At 48.2% G+C, this 21,774-nt stretch overlaps 1 protein-coding gene across 2 annotated transcripts in view; it reads right to left on the bottom strand.

The window, feature by feature from the left end:
- ano10b (anoctamin 10b) overlaps window positions 1-13,004 on the bottom strand; it is a 49,822-nt gene extending 36,818 nt beyond the window's left edge. For both annotated transcript variants that reach the window (XR_014619849.1, XM_084317553.1), the window contains exons 1-3: window positions 12,880-13,004; window positions 12,629-12,728; window positions 7,237-7,826 (exon numbers count right to left, since the gene is read on the bottom strand). Coding sequence is in view for 1 of the 2 variants with exons in the window: in XM_084317553.1 (XP_084173679.1) it covers window positions 7,237-7,819 (583 nt within the window). In the remaining variant the exon portion in view is untranslated. The remainder of the gene's footprint in view (window positions 1-7,236; window positions 7,827-12,628; window positions 12,729-12,879) is intronic.
- Window positions 13,005-21,774: the final 8,770 nt, after the last annotated feature.

The following is a 21,774-nucleotide window of genomic DNA, read 5'->3' as shown; positions in this document are numbered from 1 at the left end:
TCAGTGGCCACACCTGGACTATTATCAATTACCTCTCGCACCTGTGGTGGCAGGCTAATTAGTTCCCCGGTGGGCTTTAAATACCAGGGCGCTTCCCCTCGTTTCGGCGTGGGGTCGTGTTGTATACTTGCCGAGTCATATTCCCTAAACATCTAGACTCTTTCGGGAGATCCTCTGTCTGCCTATGCTGTTTTATCTCCGGCGTGAGACGAGGTGCAAGCTTTGGCCACCTGTCGCCGTTTGCCTGGAGGGAGACATTGTACTGCGCTCTCTAATCCTCTACGGGAGGTATTCCAGTGTTCCACTCCAGACCAGCGCGCCAGATGCGCTCAAGCCTTCGTCTGCTGTCGCCGTAGCCTGTGGAGGAGACTGTTCTGCGCTCCCTGTAACTTCCACGGGAGGCACCCCAGCGTTCCACTGCAGACCCCAGCGCAGCTGTTCGTCCTGACGCACATCCAGACCAGCGCGCCAGATGCGCTCAAGCCTTCGTCTGCTGTCGCCGTAGCTTGTGGAGGAGACTGTTCTGCGCTCCCTGTAACTTCCACGGGAGGCACCCCAGCGTTCCACTGCAGACCCCAGCGCAGCTGTTCGTCCTGACGCACATCTAGACCAACGCGCATCTTCCGGACCCTTGGGCTTGGCACGCTCTCCAGTCACCAGCGCGCAACGCGCATCTGCAAGGGCTTGGCACGCTCTCCAGTCACCAGCGCGCAACGCGCATCTTCAAGGGCTTGGCACGCTCTCCAGTCTCCAGCGCGCAACGCGCATCTTCAAGGGCTTGGCACGCTCTCCAGTCTCCAGCGCGCAACGCGCATCTTCAAGGGCTTGGCACGCTCTCCAGTCTCCAGCGCGCAACGCGCATCTTCCAAGGATCCTCGTGCTTGGCACACTCCTCCTCGCAGACGCACCCCGAGGCGTCTCTCGGTTCCGACGCGCACACCAAGGTGTGGCGCGCACTCTGTTCCTCGGCTCCGACAGCGGCTACCCGGTGGACGACACCCTCGCCACCGCCACTGTTCCGACGCGCACACCAAGGTGTGGCGCGCACTCTGTTCCTCGGCTCCGACAGCGGCTACCCGGTGGACGACACCCTCGCCACCGCCACTGTTCCGACGCGCACAGCAAGGTGTGGCGCGCACTCTGTTCCTCGGCTCCGACAGCGGCTACCCGGTGGACGACACCCTCGCCACCGCCACTGTTCCGACGCGCACACCAAGGTGTGGCGCGCACTCTGTTCCTCGGCTCCGACAGCGGCTACCCGGTGGACGACACCCTCGCCACCGCCACTGTTCCAGCACTCTGTTCCTCGGCTCCGACAGTCGGCTACCCGGTGGACGACACCCTCGCCACCGCCACTGTTCCAGCACTCTGTTCCTCGGCTCGGACAGCCAGCCACCCGGTGGCGATGCCCTCGCCCCGCTGCTGTCCCTGTACCTTTACGCATACGCCTGGGTGAGTTTTGATTGTGATGTCACTCACCCAGCGTAGTGCCCTTGCCCCCGTTCCCGCTGCTGTCCCTGTACCTTTACGCATACGCCTGGGTGAGTTTTGATTGTGATGTCACTCACTCAGCGTAATGCTTTTTGCCCCCCGTTCCCGCTGCTGTCCCTGTACCTTTACGCATACGCCTGGGTGAGTTTTGATTGTGATGTCACTCACTCAGCGTAATGCCTCTTGCCCCCGTCTCGCTGCTGTTCCTGTACCATTACGCATACGCCTGGGTGAGTTTTGATTGTGATGTCACTCACCCAGCGTATTGCCTCCTTTAGTTCTCACTTAGTTGTAGTTTGGACATTTCATCTCCCACTCTGTTTTTGTTCTCACTTAGATAGTATTTTTGGACATTACATCTCCCCCTGTGTGTTTGTCACACGAAGATATTATTATTTTGTTACCTTGTTTATTTGGACTGTTCTGCTTCTGCTCTGTTTGTTCCCTTTTGAATATTAACCCTCTCCTCTGTTCTGCAGAGCGGCCCAGATGTTTTCCCACCAGTCCCCCTGTTCCTCCCTGTCCCCAGCCCGCCTCCGCGGGTCTCTGTCCCCAGTTCCTCCCTGTTCCCCAGCCCGCCTCCGCGGGCCTCAGTCCCTAGTCCTCTATCCCTAGCTCTCCTAGTCCCTAGTCCTCTATCCCTAGCTCTCCTAGTCCCTAGTCCTCTGTCCCTAGTTCTCCTTGTCCCTAGTTCTCCTAGTCTCTAGTTCCTCTGTTCCCAAGGCGTTCCCTTAACCTTCCCTTAGGCGTTCCCTTACCTTCCCATAGTGTTCCCTTTTCCTGCCCGCCTCTTAAAGGCACTTTACCTTCCCCTCTTGTGTTATTCCAGTGTTTTGTGTTTTCTCCCTTAAAGGGACAGTGCCCTTTTTCCCTGTTCTAAATAAATATCTGTTTCTTGGCAAACCATCATACCTGTCTTGTGTTGTGCGATTGGGGTCGGTTACAAACCATAACAGTACGACCCCACCAAATCGACGACCCCAGCCAGCACAGACGGTGTATGTTGAGTTTGCCTTTTTTTTTCTTGTTCCCTCTAGCTCCCCTGTTAGCCCAGTTTAGCTTCCTTGTTAGTCCTGTTTAGCTCCCTTGTTAGCCTGTTAGCTCCCCTGTTAGCCCTGTTGGCTTCCCTGTTAGCCCAGTTTAGCTCCCCTGTTAGCCTGTTAGCTCCCCTGTTAGCCCTGTTGGCTTCCCTGTTAGCCCTGTTTTGACCCCCCTGCAGCTTGTTAGGCCTCTACTACCAGCATGGCCCCTGTCTGCTAGCCTTGCCCCGGCTGCTAGCACAGCCTCTATGTTTATGCAGCCCTTGCTGCTGGCATAGGCCCTGTAGCTAGCCTTGCCCTGGCAGCTAACCCAGTCCCTCAGCAGAGCCCCAGTCTGCTAGCTTGGCCCCGGCTGCTAGCACAGCCTCTATGTTATTGCAGCCTTGCAGCTGGCATAGGCCTGTAGCTAGCCAGGCCCAAGCAGCTAACCCGGTCCCTCTGCATGGCCTCCACTTTTTTGTGTAGAATCTCACACAGCTAGGACTGTCCTTCCAGCTAGCTTGTGCTCTCATGCTGGTCCAGCCCTGTCTGCCAGCCTAGCTCCGGCAGCTAGCGCAGCCTCTATGTTGATGTAGCAGTACAGCTAGCATAGGCCCTGTAGCTATCAGTGCCCTGGCAGCTACCCTTTCCCTCTGCTAGCCTGGCTCCGGCAGCTTGCGCAGCCTCTATGTTGATGTAGCAGTACAGCTAGCATAGGCCCTGTAGCTATCAGTGCCCTGGCAGCTAACCTTCCCTCTGCTAGCCCTTTCCCGGTGCTTCTATGGTTACCCCTTAGCTACCCTGCTCGCCCCTCAGTTCCTCTAGACCTGTTGCTCTAGACCAGTTCTCTAGACCCAGTTTCTCTAGACCAGTTCTCTAGACCAGTTCTCTAAACCAGTTCTCTAGACCAGTTCTCTTGCCCAGTTCGCTAGACTAGTTCTCTAGACCCAGTTCCTCTAGACCAGTTCCCCCAGTTGCCCCTCTGCTACCCTAGTTACCCCTCGGCGACCCTGTTTCTTTTGCTAGCCCCACTCTTGTGGTGGCTTCCCCTGCTGGCTTGGCCAGTACCTCTTGTTTTGCCCCCTGCCACTCTGTCTGTATTTGTTTTGGGTCGCCAGGTGGCTCCCGTTGAGGGGGGGGTACTGTGAGGTTTTGCCCGCTGCTCACCACCTTTTCTCTGTTTCTTTAAAGCCTACTGTTAGAAATTCCCTTCTCACTCACTCTCTCTAGCCCCCACCCTCTCGTTCTTTACTCTCGTTTACTCTCAGTGGCCACACCTGGACTATTATCAATTACCTCTCGCACCTGTGGTGGCAGGCTAATTAGTTCCCCGGTGGGCTTTAAATACCAGGGCGCTTCCCCTCGTTTCGGCGTGGGGTCGTGTTGTATACTTGCCGAGTCATATTCCCTAAACATCTAGACTCTTTCGGGAGATCCTCTGTCTGCCTATGCTGTTTTATCTCCGGCGTGAGACGAGGTGCAAGCTTTGGCCACCTGTCGCCGTTTGCCTGGAGGGAGACATTGTACTGCGCTCTCTAATCCTCTACGGGAGGTATTCCAGTGTTCCACTCCAGACCAGCGCGCCAGATGCGCTCAAGCCTTCGTCTGCTGTCGCCGTAGCCTGTGGAGGAGACTGTTCTGCGCTCCCTGTAACTTCCACGGGAGGCACCCCAGCGTTCCACTGCAGACCCCAGCGCAGCTGTTCGTCCTGACGCACATCCAGACCAGCGCGCCAGATGCGCTCAAGCCTTCGTCTGCTGTCGCCGTAGCCTGTGGAGGAGACTGTTCTGCGCTCCCTGTAACTTCCACGGGAGGCACCCCAGCGTTCCACTGCAGACCCCAGCGCAGCTGTTCGTCCTGACGCACATCTAGACCAACGCGCATCTTCCGGACCCTCGGGCTTGGCACGCTCTCCAGTCACCAGCGCGCAACGCGCATCTGCAAGGGCTTGGCACGCTCTCCAGTCACCAGCGCGCAACGCGCATCTTCAAGGGCTTGGCACGCTCTCCAGTCTCCAGCGCGCAACGCGCATCTTCAAGGGCTTGGCACGCTCTCCAGTCTCCAGCGCGCAACGCGCATCTTCAAGGGCTTGGCACGCTCTCCAGTCTCCAGCGCGCAACGCGCATCTTCCAAGGATCCTCGTGCTTGGCACACTCCTCCTCGCAGACGCACCCCGAGGCGTCTCTCGGTTCCGACGCGCACACCAAGGTGTGGCGCGCACTCTGTTCCTCGGCTCCGACAGCGGCTACCCGGTGGACGACACCCTCGCCACCGCCACTGTTCCGACGCGCACACCAAGGTGTGGCGCGCACTCTGTTCCTCGGCTCCGACAGCGGCTACCCGGTGGACGACACCCTCGCCACCGCCACTGTTCCGACGCGCACAGCAAGGTGTGGCGCGCACTCTGTTCCTCGGCTCCGACAGCGGCTACCCGGTGGACGACACCCTCGCCACCGCCACTGTTCCGACGCGCACACCAAGGTGTGGCGCGCACTCTGTTCCTCGGCTCCGACAGCGGCTACCCGGTGGACGACACCCTCGCCACCGCCACTGTTCCGACGCGCACAGCAAGGTGTGGCGCGCACTCTGTTCCTCGGCTCCGACAGCGGCTACCCGGTGGACGACACCCTCGCCACCGCCACTGTTCCGACGCGCACACCAAGGTGTGGCGCGCACTCTGTTCCTCGGCTCCGACAGCGGCTACCCGGTGGACGACACCCTCGCCACCGCCACTGTTCCAGCACTCTGTTCCTCGGCTCCGACAGTCGGCTACCCGGTGGACGACACCCTCGCCACCGCCACTGTTCCAGCACTCTGTTCCTCGGCTCGGACAGCCAGCCACCCGGTGGCGATGCCCTCGCCCCGCTGCTGTCCCTGTACCTTTACGCATACGCCTGGGTGAGTTTTGATTGTGATGTCACTCACCCAGCGTAGTGCCCTTGCCCCCGTTCCCGCTGCTGTCCCTGTACCTTTACGCATACGCCTGGGTGAGTTTTGATTGTGATGTCACTCACTCAGCGTAATGCTTTTTGCCCCCCGTTCCCGCTGCTGTCCCTGTACCTTTACGCATACGCCTGGGTGAGTTTTGATTGTGATGTCACTCACTCAGCGTAATGCCTCTTGCCCCCGTCTCGCTGCTGTTCCTGTACCATTACGCATACGCCTGGGTGAGTTTTGATTGTGATGTCACTCACCCAGCGTATTGCCTCCTTTAGTTCTCACTTAGTTGTAGTTTGGACATTTCATCTCCCACTCTGTTTTTGTTCTCACTTAGATAGTATTTTTGGACATTACATCTCCCCCTGTGTGTTTGTCACACGAAGATATTATTATTTTGTTACCTTGTTTATTTGGACTGTTCTGCTTCTGCTCTGTTTGTTCCCTTTTGAATATTAACCCTCTCCTCTGTTCTGCAGAGCGGCCCAGATGTTTTCCCACCAGTCCCCCTGTTCCTCCCTGTCCCCAGCCCGCCTCCGCGGGTCTCTGTCCCCAGTTCCTCCCTGTTCCCCAGCTCGCCTCCGCGGGCCTCAGTCCCTAGTCCTCTATCCCTAGCTCTCCTAGTCCCTAGTCCTCTATCCCTAGCTCTCCTAGTCCCTAGTCCTCTGTCCCTAGTTCTCCTTGTCCCTAGTTCTCCTAGTCTCTAGTTCCTCTGTTCCCAAGGCGTTCCCTTAACCTTCCCTTAGGCGTTCCCTTACCTTCCCATAGTGTTCCCTTTTCCTGCCCGCCTCTTAAAGGCACTTTACCTTCCCCTCTTGTGTTATTCCAGTGTTTTGTGTTTTCTCCCTTAAAGGGACAGTGCCCTTTTTCCCTGTTCTAAATAAATATCTGTTTCTTGGCAAACCATCATACCTGTCTTGTGTTGTGCGATTGGGGTCGGTTACAAACCATAACAAGTAGAAGGTAGGAGAGAAGAGGAAGGGGTGAGGGAGGAGAGGAGAGGGGTAGAAGGGGGAGAGAAGAGGAAGGGAGGAGGGAGGAGAGGAGAGGGGAGAGGAGTAGAAGGTAGGAGAGAAGAGGAAGGGAGGAGGGAGGAGGGGAGAGGAGTAGAAGGTAGGAGAGAAGAGGAAGGGAGGAGGGAGAGGAGGGGAGACGAGTAGAAGGTAGGAGAGAAGAGGAAGGGAGGAGAGGAGAGGGGAGAGGAGTAGAAGGTAGGAGAGAAGAGGAAGGGAGGAGAGGAGAGAGGAGAGGAGTAGAAGGTAGGAGAGAAGAGGAAGGGAGGAGAAGGGAGAGGAGTAGAAGGTAGGAGAGAAGAGGAAAGGATGAGGGAGGAGAGGAGAGGGGAGAGGAGTAGAAGGTAGGAGAGAAGAGGAAAGGATGAGGGAGGAGAGGAGAGGGGAGAGGAGTAGAAGGTAGGAGAGGAGAGGAAGGGAGGAGAGGAAGGGAGGAGGGAGGAGAGAAGAGGAAAGAGCAGAGGGGGTGAGAAAGAACATTTCTTAGACAGGTTAAAGAATTAGTTATTATTCTTTTTACTAGAATTAGAATTCAAAACAAATCGATTTAATCTTAAAAAACCTTGTCTATGTTTTCAATGTTTCTCAAGATGACGTCCCATTGACAAATGCTGACATTTTCTGCTTCCAACATCTCAAAAACCAGAATACTAGTGCCAGTGCTTTTTGGATGAACTGAAAGGGACCAATCAGATAGGTTTCCTAAAAACATGGACTATGCTTTAATGATCTTTCTAATAAAATCGACTAATTAATTAATCTACTAATAACCTCACCGCCATCCTTCACAGGAGCTGCTATCAGTTTGATGATCCAATTCTTGGTCTCTGGTTGGACTTGTCCTCCCAGCTGGACCAGAACCAGAGGCTCGACCTCCTCCGACACACAACAGGGGCAGCTGGCTTTGGTCCAGCCTTGTCCTGTACTGGTACCGCTCAGTCTGGCCAGAACCTCGTCTTCTGGATCCTTCATCTCCTGGGCTAAGTCACCACCACCATCATCACCATCATCACCATCCCCCAACGCACCTCCTGGATCCTTCGTCTCCTGGGTCAGGTCACCATCACCACCATCACCACCATCATCACCAGCATCACCGTCCCCCAACGCACCTCCTGGATCCTTCGTCTCCTGGGCCAGGTCACCATCACCACCATCATCACCACCATCATCATCATCACCATCCCCCAACATCCCTCCTAGAGTCTTCGTCTCCTGGGCCAGGTCACCATCACCACCATCATCACCATCATCACCACCACCATCATCACCATCACCATCCCCCAACATCCCTCCTAGAGTCTTCGTCTCCTGGGCCAGGTCACCACCATCGTCATCACCACCAGCCAGCGAAGTCATGGTGAGACTGTAAGAGTTTGGAGGGAGAGTTTTATTGGCTATATGCTGTGGCACCAGTCTGCTCAATACCTTTGTCTGTGTGATTCCATTTTCCTCACCATTACTACTCTACGTATGGGTCTAAATATCGGATCATTAAGCTATATAGAGGGTCACTGCAAAGTGTTTTTGGAACGTCGACTATTTTCTGGAAAACAAATTGTCAAAGGAGTCGATAAAGGAAATGATAAAGAAGAATCACATCGACAAGCAGAATCAACAACTGGATCAGATTGTAGGGAGATATATCGCTTAGGATGTCCATCCCTACCATCGTCACCAACACCCAACATTATGGGAGAGAGACTGGAGGCGTGATTACGAAACCTAGCCGCATTCCTCGGAGACGCTCTCTAATTGGCCGACGCCTGTTTCTACACTGGTTAAGCTTAGGCACTCTTCGAAGTTGGTTAAGGTTAGAGTTTGTCTTAGAGCATGGCGATAGAACGCCAGGTAGTTTGCAGGCTGTTTGACGTGGAAATGGGCAAAGACACAGCTCGTCACGGATTGGGCAAACGCGTCAGTGGCCAATCAGAGAGCGTCAGTCAGTGCCAATCAGAGAGCGTCTCCGAGAAATGCGGCTAGGTTTCATAATCACGCAGACTGGAGCAGGAGCAGGAATGAAACTACCAGGCAGAAGATAATTGTGTCAGCTATGTTAACTATCATAGCTATGTGTCCAAGAATGCAGAAAAACACTCAACAAAAAAATTTTAAACTAGGAGGAAGAACAACTACTACTGCACTCTATTCTGATTTGAATAGTTAAAGGTAGAAAAGCTTGTTTTGTTCTGTTCCACAGAATGTTGATCGTTGAAGAGGTAGAGTAGCAGTCGGGAGGTATTTCAAATGAAGTTGGAATGACTTTCTTTTTTTTAACAACTCTATAACCATGAACAGGAAGGAGGGCTGCAGCGTCTTTGTAGTGTGAATCCAGTGTTTTATTGGTGCGAGTGTGTTATTGGTTTGATTGATTGATTGCTTAAAAAAAATATTAACAGTGAAATGCATGTCCTTTTAACAAATGGCAGACTTCCGCGATTTATATTTTGTTCCACAATTACTCATGACCCACCAATTACATAATCCAACATTGTGTAAGAAACTAACACATTCGCCGTGACAGAATCGTTTTTGATTTCGTCGTTATGACGCTTTCAACATATCCATTCGTAAAGATTATTGTCCGCCATCTTGCTTTCATTTCTAAAACCACGAACGGCGGAGTGATTGTAATTCGGTTGTGGGCGGGTTCTGGGATCACGAGCGTGGGTTATAAGAAATAACCATGTGTAACTTGACAGTTTCAGCCAATCAGAATCGAGAAATTAGCATGCCATTGTATAAACAACAATAAAATTGCTCTAAATTATAATACAATAATCACAGTATGGATGTAGCGTGTGTGCAAAGTGGCAGCAGAAACAATGATAAAATAGCTGTAGATTATAATATAATAATCACAGTGTTGTGACTCAGTACAGTGAGTGAGTAGTGGGCAGACAGGCAGCAGGACGTTAGGTTATTTGTTCATGAGCCTTACAGCCTGGGGGGGAAACTGCTGCTCCGACATCGACAGACGACATCAGCTGAAACAGTCTGTATTTGGGGTGGTTGGGGGGTCTTTGCTGACCATTGTATATGTCCTGGATGGAGGGAAGCTCACATCCACCGATGCTCTGGGCTGTTGTTACGGCCCTCTGTGAGCACTTTGTGTTTAAGCCTATAAGTGCATTATAACCTTCACTGTAACTTGCAGGACTAAATTAAATTAAGTTCTCAGCTGCTACAGAACTAGGAGTATAGTTTAGACAGAGTCTAGCAAATAAATGGCCAGAGGATATGAAGTGATGAACAAAAGCTTTGCACATATCTGTTTCATTTCAAATTAAATCATTTTCACCACCACCACCTCAGCAGGTAGAGAGGTGATAGGCTTGTCTGTGGCTAACTAATCGGGGCAGCGGGCACCCAGTATGAAGAACAGCATGGATTGTTCTGAGAAAGGACTCTATTATTATCGATCGACAATATAATTGGTAAGTAGGAAATAGGGCTAGGGTTAAAAAAAATTCTGAACTTACCCTTTAAAAGCTTATCTAGCTACTGGCACCCGTCACCCAGAGTGTATTTGCATCCTGCCGACTATCAACAGGCCCGTTTAAAAGTCTGCTGAATTTGCATCAGAAACTGAATAGATAACAGGCAGAGGAACCGTCCACAGTATACATTATACAGTATACTAATTGTTGTGAAGGGCCAGATTAAACCGAATATATATATTTATTATATATATATATTTAATTGTATTTGTATATTCTCTAATATTCCCTGATATCCCTTGTATATTCCTTGTACAATATGCATTGAATATCCATTCTAGCCTACTGAACATCCCATAATAGTCTCCATTCTACTATTGGTCGAGACCTTGGTGCCAGGCTGCCATACCCCTCAGACCCAGTTCAAACGTACCGCTCAACATGTACGAACAAGTCCTAGTTCCGCGTAGGAATCTGGCTACCGCACCACTAATGGGACTATTTGTTCATAGTGCGTATATATACTGCGCTACTAAAGTAGGACTTCTTTTTCAGTCCAGTTTCTTACCCTCCAATAGAGTCACAGACGTAAAGCCTCCCCGCGACGCCACGTGTGGGAGTAAGGCCAAGTTCGGCTTACCATCGGTATTGAGACATCGTGTATATTAATATTTGAATAGTCATATTTGGCACTATATCGTCGAGTTGGACGTAGTCTATTAAGCTAATAATAGTCTGTTAATATATAGTGCTTCGTGCGGTGAGAATACTACCGTAGTCAGTACCCCATCGTTTCGGGCAGAGAACTGGCTGCTTATCCAGGGTGGTTGACCCCACGTGAAGCTGCACCCGAGGAGCCCCAGAGCCGACGAGCGAGTGGACCTGTATACCGGATTATTCTACCGACGACAGCCCGCCTTCCCAGGCACGGATTATGCTTTGTATACGTTGATTATTCCATGGATAAAGACCCCCGACACTGCCGTGTGTTGGAACCCCCCCCCTGGAGAGGACGCAAGGTGAGGAGACGCTCTGCAAGACGAGGTCGCTTCACGTCTCTCCTCCGTGGACCGGAGGACGCCGGCCCACAAAGAGTCCACCTGCTTTCATCTGTGGTCCAAGGATCGCCGGCGCATTGAACGGCACTACAGTGGGTTCACCTGGGATACCCTTGGCCGGATGAGGCAGCCGGATTCTACCCCCCCCCTTCCTACTCCTGTCGGCTTACAAGCGACCGGATTAACCCCCCCTAGTGTATCCAGTATATAATCATTAAAGTATCATTGCTGTTATTCCTTAAACTATTCCAGGTCGTATATGTACCACCTGCGCCTTCAGAGATTGGACATTCTCTATTGATATACCGACGAATACTCTTGCCATAAAAGTGCATACTAATTCCCATTCATAAATGTGATTGATTTGATTAAGTGCTTGCTCTACACACCATCGCTGTGTAGAAATAAAGACCTATTTCTAATTCGTACATTTGTGTTGGATCCGTTTCATCTACGTGACAGTGTTCATCATAATATATTTATGCCGAGTACTGGGTGGCCGAATATTAAGTACAAAGGTAGTGGTAGTAAGTATCATATCTAGTAATACAGTCAGGGAATTGTACCCCTCAGTTACACTAATTATTATTACCATTTGAGGAATCAGGAACATGCCTGAAGAAGGTCCCGGACCGAAACGTTGCATTTAATGTGTCCAGACTCCTCAAAGAACGCTTTTACTGTTTAAAGAACGCACCTGTCGCAAAGATTTTATTCAGGTGTGCAAGAGACTTTTGATGACATATTATCATTCTAATTTATCATTTACCATAAACATTAATGAAGCAATGCACTGGAATGCACACTTTTAGTGTCATACATTTGCATCATCATCATCATCATCATCATCATCATCATCATCATCATCATCATCATCATCATTATCTACAGATGACCCTGAGCTGTTAGATCTGCATGTGAAGTGGAGCATGCAGCAGTTAAGTGAACTCTTATCATTCATATCTATAGACATACAGTACTTCCTCCAAGATGGCTGCCTAACCGAATAAGAAGTATTCACGTTGTTAGCATATTCACACAGTAATGTTTGCTTACACGTAACTTAAAGGAATTGGGTAAAAAGCTTTCATGAATAGTAACGTCCCACTATATATGGTGCCCTGCCTTTGCTGATATACGGTACCATTCGTACCAGACACATTGTTTGAATAGTATACTGTGTATACACAGTAACGGTCATAAACAGGCATAACCTGGCTATTACACTACTATCTATGGTCAGGAAATGCATCAATGCGGGATCATGTTTGAATGTGAACAAACAGCTGCAGAACAGTAGCCTACACACTACACACAGTGTAGACAAACCAGAGAGAGAGAGAGCGAGAGAGAGAATGACAGAGACAGGAAGTCTAACTAACTGCTGATGTGTCACGTTACACATCTTGGGAGGAAAATGTGGTTATTATACCACAAAATACTACTTGTGCTGCCTCAGCTGCACTGTACACATCACCACTTGGCCTAAAGAGAGAGAGAGAGAGAGAGAGAGAGAGAAATAGAGAGAGAGAGAGAGAGAGAGAGAGAGAGAGAGAGAGAGAGAGAGAGAGAGAGAGAGAGAGAGAGAGAGAGAGAGAGAGAGAGAGAGAGAGAGAGAGAGAGAGAGAGAGAGAGAGAGAGAGAGAGATATGATTCAACAAATATGATACCTGGTGGGCCAATGTTGATGTTGATGATGATGGTGATGATGACGATGAAGTTCTGCTTTCTGCAGTCGTATGACAGGCCCACACCCCCTCCAGTGTGCTGCTGAAAATAGAGAGAGAGAGAGAGAGAGAGAGACAGAGACAGAGACACACACACACACACAGACAGAGAGAGAGAGAGAGAGAGTAAAACATGCAGTCTTCCTGGCAACAAAACAAATACAAAGCACAAGTATACATTCACACAGGCTTACCCAGCCAGAGCCAGTGTGTTTCTCCCTGCTGTGTCTGCGTGTGTGTGTACAGTATGTGTATAGCAGGAATGTGGAGAAACTTCCCCAGGCTGCAGCACTGCAGCAGGGTGTGGAGGGCTGTTTGGTTTATGTCCAGGCTCCTCCCTCCCTCCCGGCTCCTCCCTAACCTCTACCACTGCCGCCCTGGGTCCTACTGCTCCACTCGCCTCTCAGTCACACAGCACATTATATTGCACTACTGCACACCCGTTTCATGGGTTTTTAATAAAGACATAAACTACTGTAATACAACCACGGATTCGCGGACGACTGAGCCCTGCTGGTCTCTGACAAGAACAAGTTACAGGTTGAAAAAACCCTCAGCTCTGAACTCGGCAGAATCTGCACCTGGCTCGCTGATAACAAACTATCACTACACCTGGGTAAAACAGAGTCCATTCTCTTCGGATCAAATAACAAACTCAGCAAGACCGACAGCTTCTCAGTTACAGTGGGTGACAATATTGTCACAAGGAAAGATGAAATTACCTACCTGGGTTCCATCCTAGAGGCAAATCTTTCCGCCTGATCTCAAACCTACCGAAGTCGGCCCATGTCACCCCACTTCTTAGGGACCTGCACTGGCTCCCCATTGCTGCACGAATCCGCTTCAAGGCCCTTGACCTAGCATACCGTGCGGCAAAGGGAACTGCTCCCGCCTACCTCCGGTCAATGGTCTCTAACTACACACCCTCAAGACCCCTACGCTCTGCATCTTCTGGCCGCCTCAGACCTACTCCTATCCAAGCTCCGGGAGGGTCATCAAAGAGAAGTCGCCTATTCTCAGTCCTTGCCCCACAATGGTGGAATGAACTACCCACCCCAGTTAGGACAGCCGAAACACGTCCAATCTTTCGCCGTCGACTAAAGACTCACTTCTTCAACCATTATCTGAATTAAAAAAAAAAAAAAAAAAATCGAACCCTAACTAACCATACTGTCATGCACTTGTCCTAATAAACTAACCTACACTGTAGCACTCAACACTTTGATGAACATTGTTACTCAGCTGATAGAGTTGTGCTCTTCCTGATGGCTTGTCGTACAGAACTTGTAAGTCGCTTTGGATAAAAGCGTCAGCTAAATGACTAAATGTAAATGTAAATGTAAATGTGACAAAATGGCATCCAAAGGTAATAAAAAAAGTCAACCAACGAACTAGATTCTTGTACCGGATCTCATCTCTGGTAAACAAGAATACCCTGAAGACTCTGGCAGGAGCACTCATTCAAGGGTACTATGACTATGCTTGCACCTCATGGTACCAAAGCACCTCAAAGGCGCTAAAACAAGATTACAAACATTACAAAACAAACTGGCCAGACTTCTACTTGACCTTACTCCTAAAACCCACCTCACCCCTGCCCACTTTGACAACCTAAGATGGCTTAGAGTAGACGACAGAGTACAGCAACTTGCAATGGGCCTGGTCTACAAGATACACTATACGACTAAGGTACCCATGTACATGTCAAAATACTTCCCAAAGGTCAGTGAATACCACAACCACAACACCAGAGGAAGCTCAACAAATCATGTTAAACCCAGATTCGGCTCAAACAAGAGACTAAACACGTTTCGCAATTATGCCACATCAATGTGGAACGCCCTACCCAAAGCTGTAAAGGAATGTGAATCCCTACCCACATTCAAAACCGCTCTTAAAGAGCACCTACGGGTGGCTGCAATTCGAAACTGGCCACCGTAAATGTCCAAACCCCCCCACCCCCTCCTAATAGACAGTCTCCTCCCCACCGCATGTATATATTCTCTCCCCACCGTATGTATATTTCTCTCCCACCCACCCACCCACCCCCTCCTAACGTACAGTCTCCTCCCAACCGTATGTATGTATTCTCTCCCCACCGTATGTATATTTCTCTCCCACCCACCCACCCACCCACCCCCTCATAATGTACAGTCCCCTCCCCATCATATGTATATACTCTGTCAGGATCTATGGGTAACAGTACTGTATATTTGCATATCGTATATGTCACAAATGTAACAGTACTATATACCTGTATGTCATGTATGTCCCTATGCCATAAATGTCATGATGTCATGTATGTTGTGTATGTCATAAATGTCACTATGAATTGAAAATGGGAGACCCTGATGTAAACAAGATGAAAGTATTTCTCTGGTCTGCATCCCCTTAACAATTGTATGTATTGAGCCGTATTGTATTGTACCCATTCTGCAATCTGTTAAATAAAGTTTTCATTCATTCATTCAACCACAGTTTTGCCTGAAAGCTCATGCTGCCTACTATTTAGTAATCTGGAGTATTATAGGCTACTAGCTCAGAACATGTTGAGGTTTAAAACAAAACAACTAAAAGGAAAAGTGACATGCCATAGCCTACTTGATAATGGTTCTTGGTTTTGCATTGAGTTGTGAGATTGCTATATAGATAGAGTTTATGTGCATGTACATATATATATGGGCCAATCTACCGAATTGGTTGAAAGTCAGGTTGGAAATATTTTGACATTTTGTATGTTTTATCCCCAAAACTTTGTCTGAATATATATTGTACCATATCTACAGTAAAGTACATTATATCTAGTAGAAGTACCGTACATTTTTATATTGTATTTTCTGAATCTTTTGGAATGTTTTTCCTCTCCCAAGTGTCACTACCGAAACATAGTAATACACTATAGTAAAAAAGTATTATATTAACCTGTTAAGATTGTGTTTCCTTCCCTTCTCTAAAAAGTATTTTTTTTTAAATGTCTTGAAGGTTTTCACAATTAAATCAATAAAAATGACATGTATACCAAATTTCAAAGTTCAATTGATACAATTCATCAAATCTAAATGCAACCTTTCTCTGTAAAATGCATAACACTGATCATATTGATTTCAGAGTTAATGATTGATGAAATTGAACATACATTTAACCAATCAGTATCATAACATTTTAGTTTATAACTCAATATACTTTATTTTTTACATGAATATAATTGGCTAGCAAACAGCTTTGAAAACATAATATTGAGCATAAAACCCCAAAAAGTTTACTTTATTGAAGAGAATGTGTTCCATTCGTAAAGTTACACACTGATTTTCAGACTTTGGAACACATTTATTAAAAAATGATGGGATTTAACTACTTACCATTCCATTTTGTCACTACCGAAATGTACCATATGTTTCGGTAGTGACTGCTTTGGTAGCCCTGGGCAAGCACCGTCTGTTTAGAATTGTCGGTAGTGACAATTCTAGCTAACTTTGAGCATAACTAAAGAATGTTAGCAAGCACATGGCTAGCATACACATCTTTGAAGAGGTGTATACACTACACACATACAAACATAATATTTAGCATGAAACCCCATGTGGTGACAATTTGTTACACACCGATCTTCAGACTTTGGAACACATTTATTTCAAAAGTATAGGATTTAGCTACTTACCATGCAGCCATGAGGGACAGGGAGGCAGTGTCACTGCCTGGTCAAAAATGCAGGGGTGTGGCTAAAAACCAGGCTCAGCCAATGGACTAAAACTCCTGTGTTTCGGTAGTGACATGAAAACTTGGGACAATATATTTTGAGTATACATTACAAACTGTCTTTTAGCAATAAATAAGTGGATGAACAATAACTTCCTCAAATTAAACGAAAGCAAGACCGAAATCCTATTGATCGGCCCAAAAGCGAAAAGGGAAGTGCTGTGTGGAAACCTGGGGAGTCTGTCATCCTATGTAAATACTGAGGTTACAAGCCTATATAGGTGTCATTTTGGACTCAGACCTGACCTTTAAGTCCCATATTAATGAGGCCATGAAAACGTCATTCTTTCACCTAAGAAACATAGGGGGGGAAGCTCCAGTAGCTCACCGCGTACCTCGGACGCTATTTCGGCGTCGGGGACAACCGTGCGCGTCACGGATCTGGGGTACACGAGTTCGACTCCCGGACTCACCATATTTTCTCAGAGTGTCTTTCCCCCGATCTATACCCCATTCAACCTGTTTCTGTCGGTCATGCTTGACCAGAAAAAAGCGATAAATGCTAAAAGAACCAGCCGACTGGTCAAAGTTTAAAAAAAAGAAAGAAACATAGCGAAAGTAAGACAATTCGTAAATAAAAAGGATGCAGAGACACTGATTCATGCTTTTTCTCAAGCCGGCTTGACTATTGTAATGCACTGTTCACTGGTCTTCCCAAAGCAACCATTGGGAAGCTTCAGCTTATCCAAAACTCTGCAGCTCGATTACTAACTCATACAAAGAGAAGAGAACATATCACTCCAGTCCTAGCCACTCTGCACTGGCTGCCATTGCCAATAACTCATAGAATTGATTTTAAGGTCCTTTTCCTGACATGTAAAGCTCTTAATGAGCAAGGCCCAAAATACATAGCAAATTCCCTAGTTAGTTATCTGCCCTCAAGAATGCTACGGTCATCCACTACAGGTTTATTAGACACACCCAGAAACCAAAAGAGGATCGGAAGTACGGCATTTGCTAACTATGCCCCAAAACTATGGAACACGCTACCAACACACATCAGGAACGCCAGCTCCATACACATTTTTAAAGGAAAATTCAAAACGTACCTATACAGTCTAGCTTACAAATAGTGTACCATGCCTTAGGGAAAGCGAGTATCTTATTGAAATGTTTTTATTATTATGTGTTTTAAATTTTACGTATTGATCTTTTACTGAAATGTTATTTTACTGTGCTTTGCCTATTGCGGTACTTTTATTGAGCTGCATGACATACGAAAGGTGCTTTATAAATACATTTGTACTTACTTACTTACTTACTTACTTACTTACTTACTTACTTACTTACTTACTTACTTACTTACTTACTATACAGTGTGTGTGTGTGTGTGTGTGTGTGTGTGTGTGTGTGTGTGTGTGTGTGTGTGTGTGTGTGTGTGTGTGTGTGTGTGTGTGTGTGTGTGTGTGTGTGTGTGTGCATGTGTGTGTGTGTGTGTGTGTGTTCAGTGTGCTCAAGTCCGAGCAGGCCTGGACTGGCCATCTGGCATACCGGGCATTTTCGCGGTGGGCCAACGCATCTTTGGGCTGTTATGATTTGATACTTTTTTTTTTTTTAATTATTTACAAAAACACGCTAAGTTAAGTTTGGTCAACGACCGGCCCACTACTAGGCTGGGACAACAGCCTATTGGTACTGACTGACACTGGGCTGGCCCAATCACATCTCTTACTAAGCACCCCCCCGCCAGTCGTGCAGGTACATGACTGAGAGGGGGGCTGGTACATGACTGAGAGGGGGCTGTGGTACATGACTGAGAGGGGGCTGTGGTACATGACTGAGAGGGAGCTGTGGTACATGACTGAGAGGGGGGCTGGTACATGACTGAGAGGGGGCTGTGGTACATGACTGAGAGGGAGCTGTGGTACATGACTGAGAGGGGGCTGTGGTACATGACTGAGAGGGGGCTGTGGTACATGACTGAGAGAGGGCTGTGGTACATGACTGAGAGGGGGCTGGTACCTGACTGAGAGGGGGCTGGTACATGACTGAGAGGGGGCTGTGGTACATGACTGAGAGGGGGCTGTGGTACATGACTGAGAGAGGGCTGTGGTACATGACTGAGAGGGGGCTGGTACATGACTGAGAGGGGGCTGTGGTACATGACTGAGAGAGGGCTGTGGTACATGACTGAGAGGGGGCTGGTACCTGACTGAGAGGGGGCTGGTACATGACTGAGAGGGGGCTGTGGTACATGACTGAGAGAGGGCTGTGGTACATGACTGAGAGGGGGCTGGTACCTGACTGAGAGGGGGCTGGTACATGACAGAGGGGGGCTGGTACAGGGGACTGGTACATGACTGAGAGGGAGCTGTGGTACATGACTGAGATGGGGCTGGTACCTGACTGAGAGGGGGCTGGTACATGACTGAGAGGGGGCTGGTACATGACTGAGAGGGGGCTGGTACATGACTGAGAGGGGGCTGGTACATGACTGAGAGGGGGCTGGTACATGACTGAGAGGGGGCTGTGGTACATGACTGAGAGAGGGCTGTGGTACATGACTGAGAGGGGGCTGGTACCTGACTGAGAGGGGGCTGGTACATGACAGAGGGGGGCTGGTACAGGGGACTGGTACATGACTGAGAGGGAGCTGTGGTACATGACTGAGATGGGGCTGGTACCTGACTGAGAGGGGGCTGGTACATGACTGAGAGGGGGCTGGTACATGACTGAGAGGGGGCTGGTACATGACTGAGAGGGGGCTGGTACATGACTGAGAGGGGGGCTGGTACATGACTGAGAGGGGACTGGTACATGACTGAGAGGGGGGCTGGTACATGACTGAGAGGGGACTGGTACATGACTGAGAGGGGGGCTGGTACATGACTGAGATGGGGCTGTGGTACATGACTGAGAGGGGGGCTGGTATACAGGACTGAGAGGGGGCTGGTATACAGGACTGAGAGGGGGCTGGTATACAGGACTGAGCGGGGGCTGTGGTACATGAACTGTGGTATGCACTAATAACTAATTCGGTAGAATGGCCCATATATACTGTATGTGTGTGTGTGTGTTCAGTGCGCTCAAGTCCGAGTGAAGTCACGGGTCAGAGTCGAGTTGCAAGTCTTTTATGATTTTGTCGAGCTGAGTCCACACCTCTTTTACCTTCTCTCGTGAGCTCTAAATAGCTCAATTTATACCTAGTGTGAAGCAAGCCATATGGTATGGTATGTCATAAATGTCTAGAATAACAGTACTGTCTACCTGTATGTCATGTATGTCATATGATGAATTGAAAATGGGGGACCCTGATGTAAACAAGACGAAAGTCTTTCTCTGGTCTGCATCCCCTTAACAATTGTGTGTATTGAGCCGTACTGTATTGCACCCATTCTGCAATCTGTTAATAAAATGTTCAATCAATCAGATCCGTAAGGACATTTTTACATTTACATTTAGTCACTTAGCTGACGCTTTTATCCAAAGCGACTTACAGCCAGTTCAAACCAGCTATCAGAATTTAAACCAGTTCAAACCAGCTGTCAGAATTTAAACCAGTTCAAACCAGCTATCAGAATTTAAACCAGTTCAAACCAGCTGTCAGAATTTAAACCAGTTCAAACCAGCTATCAGAATTTAAACCAGTTCAAACCAGCTATCAGAATTTAAAACTCAGCCCTCAGCAGCTAGCAGGGTGGTTCTGTTGGTGTTTGATATCAACCATGTCATGCTTAATTAACCCTTTCACTGCCACGTGACAGGTTAACCCTTTCACTGTGACAATACAGAAGGTTAGCCCTTTACTATCACACAATGATGGAGCATCGCCGTCGGTTGTGTGATAGTAAAGGGTTAACCTTCTGTCGTGTGGCAGTAAAAGGGTTAATTAAAGGGAAATTCCACTATGGGTTGTATTTTGAAGACATTTGCTGAAAGTTGATTCCTTTTCAGAGATTGACAATATCAAACAATATATATTGTAAATAACAACATATGTTTTTATGAATAAATTGTGTAAAAGTCTAGTCATAGAGTAGATATTTATCTAGGGAACTTGGTGAATCCATTTGGTCATAAACCATTTCCACAAGAATGCACATTCAAAATGCTATTCAAATTGAACATGCATGGGTGTGTTTTCTTGGCAGTCTTTCTGTCATAATGCTACTATGTCTATACTATCTACTATGTCTATATTACTATCTACTAGGTACTATGTCTATATTACTATCTACTATGGTTGTTGTGAAGGGCCAGATTAAACTGAATATATATATGTATCGTTTGATATACTTTGTATATTATTTATATATATACACGGAATATCCCTTTACCTGCGTTCAGACCAGAGTAATATTCGCTCTCCTATTGGACAGCGCCCCCAGGCGCCAGCGCGCAAGCCCCCAACGGCAAGTTCAAAGACAACTGCAGGCATGTCAGAACATGCCCAGAGTCAGCGTAGTAATACGAGACAAGGACTGAGGTTGGGACTAGATATTCACTTAAGTATATATATTGGCGCAGGTGTAAACAACCTTACCCCCCTTACCCACCTTCACCACGAGTCAACGTGCAGTGAAGTGAGCAACCTTGCGTCTAAATAGAGCATTGAGAACCGCGTGCGAATAGAATGTTAAAGTGTCAGAGTTTAATAAAGTAACGTTGAGTTCGACTTAATCAAATGTGAAGTAAATAGTCGATCATTTATTGTATATCGTGCGGCCACAGTTCTTCCGTGTGTAGCATTACCCATCGGTTCGTCGTGTCTTTAGCTAGTACACTTAACCAGGCTGTGTGGCCTAAATACGTCGCCCACACCCGAGGAGTCCTAGGCACAGGAGAATCGACGTCGGCGATTGCAGAACCATTCCTGGTTGGATTATATTGCTTTGGGACGTGACCACCGGAGAAGAGCATCGTTGATTTCCACTATCGTTTGGGATTTAACCTCGTGAGGATTACCACTCGGGCCTGCTTCGTGGACGGGGCTGGCTAGCTGTCATCAATGCTGTCGAGCATTTTGGATTACAACTATTGCTTTTGCTGCTGATCAAGGGAGTTTACAAGCACCGACTCCTGTACCTGGAGTCTCTTTATTCCCCATTGAATCAGACGGAGTACCCGAACATTCCTCTACCCTCCAGGCCTTACACCCCGGAGGGAACCCATTGTCTCCAGTTGGTACCAGTGTTGCCCTATATAATTGCTACTATACAACAGGTGGCGTCAGCTTAGACCCATCGTAGGATTCCTGCTATTCTTAGTGACTTATGCTCTTGACTGACTTTACGTATATTCTTCGCCATACAAGCGCGACCCTAATTCTCATTCTGTAACCTAACGTTGCCTAATAATAATAAATTACCCTCCAATAGTATTTCTGTGTCAAT

This window comes from Notolepis coatsorum (assembly GCF_963971535.1).
Source record: "Notolepis coatsorum genome assembly, chromosome: 6".
NCBI classification, from domain to species: domain Eukaryota; kingdom Metazoa; phylum Chordata; class Actinopteri; order Aulopiformes; family Paralepididae; genus Notolepis; species Notolepis coatsorum.
Note: the sequence above shows the minus strand (reverse complement) of the source record. Positions and strands in the feature narration are given on the sequence as shown.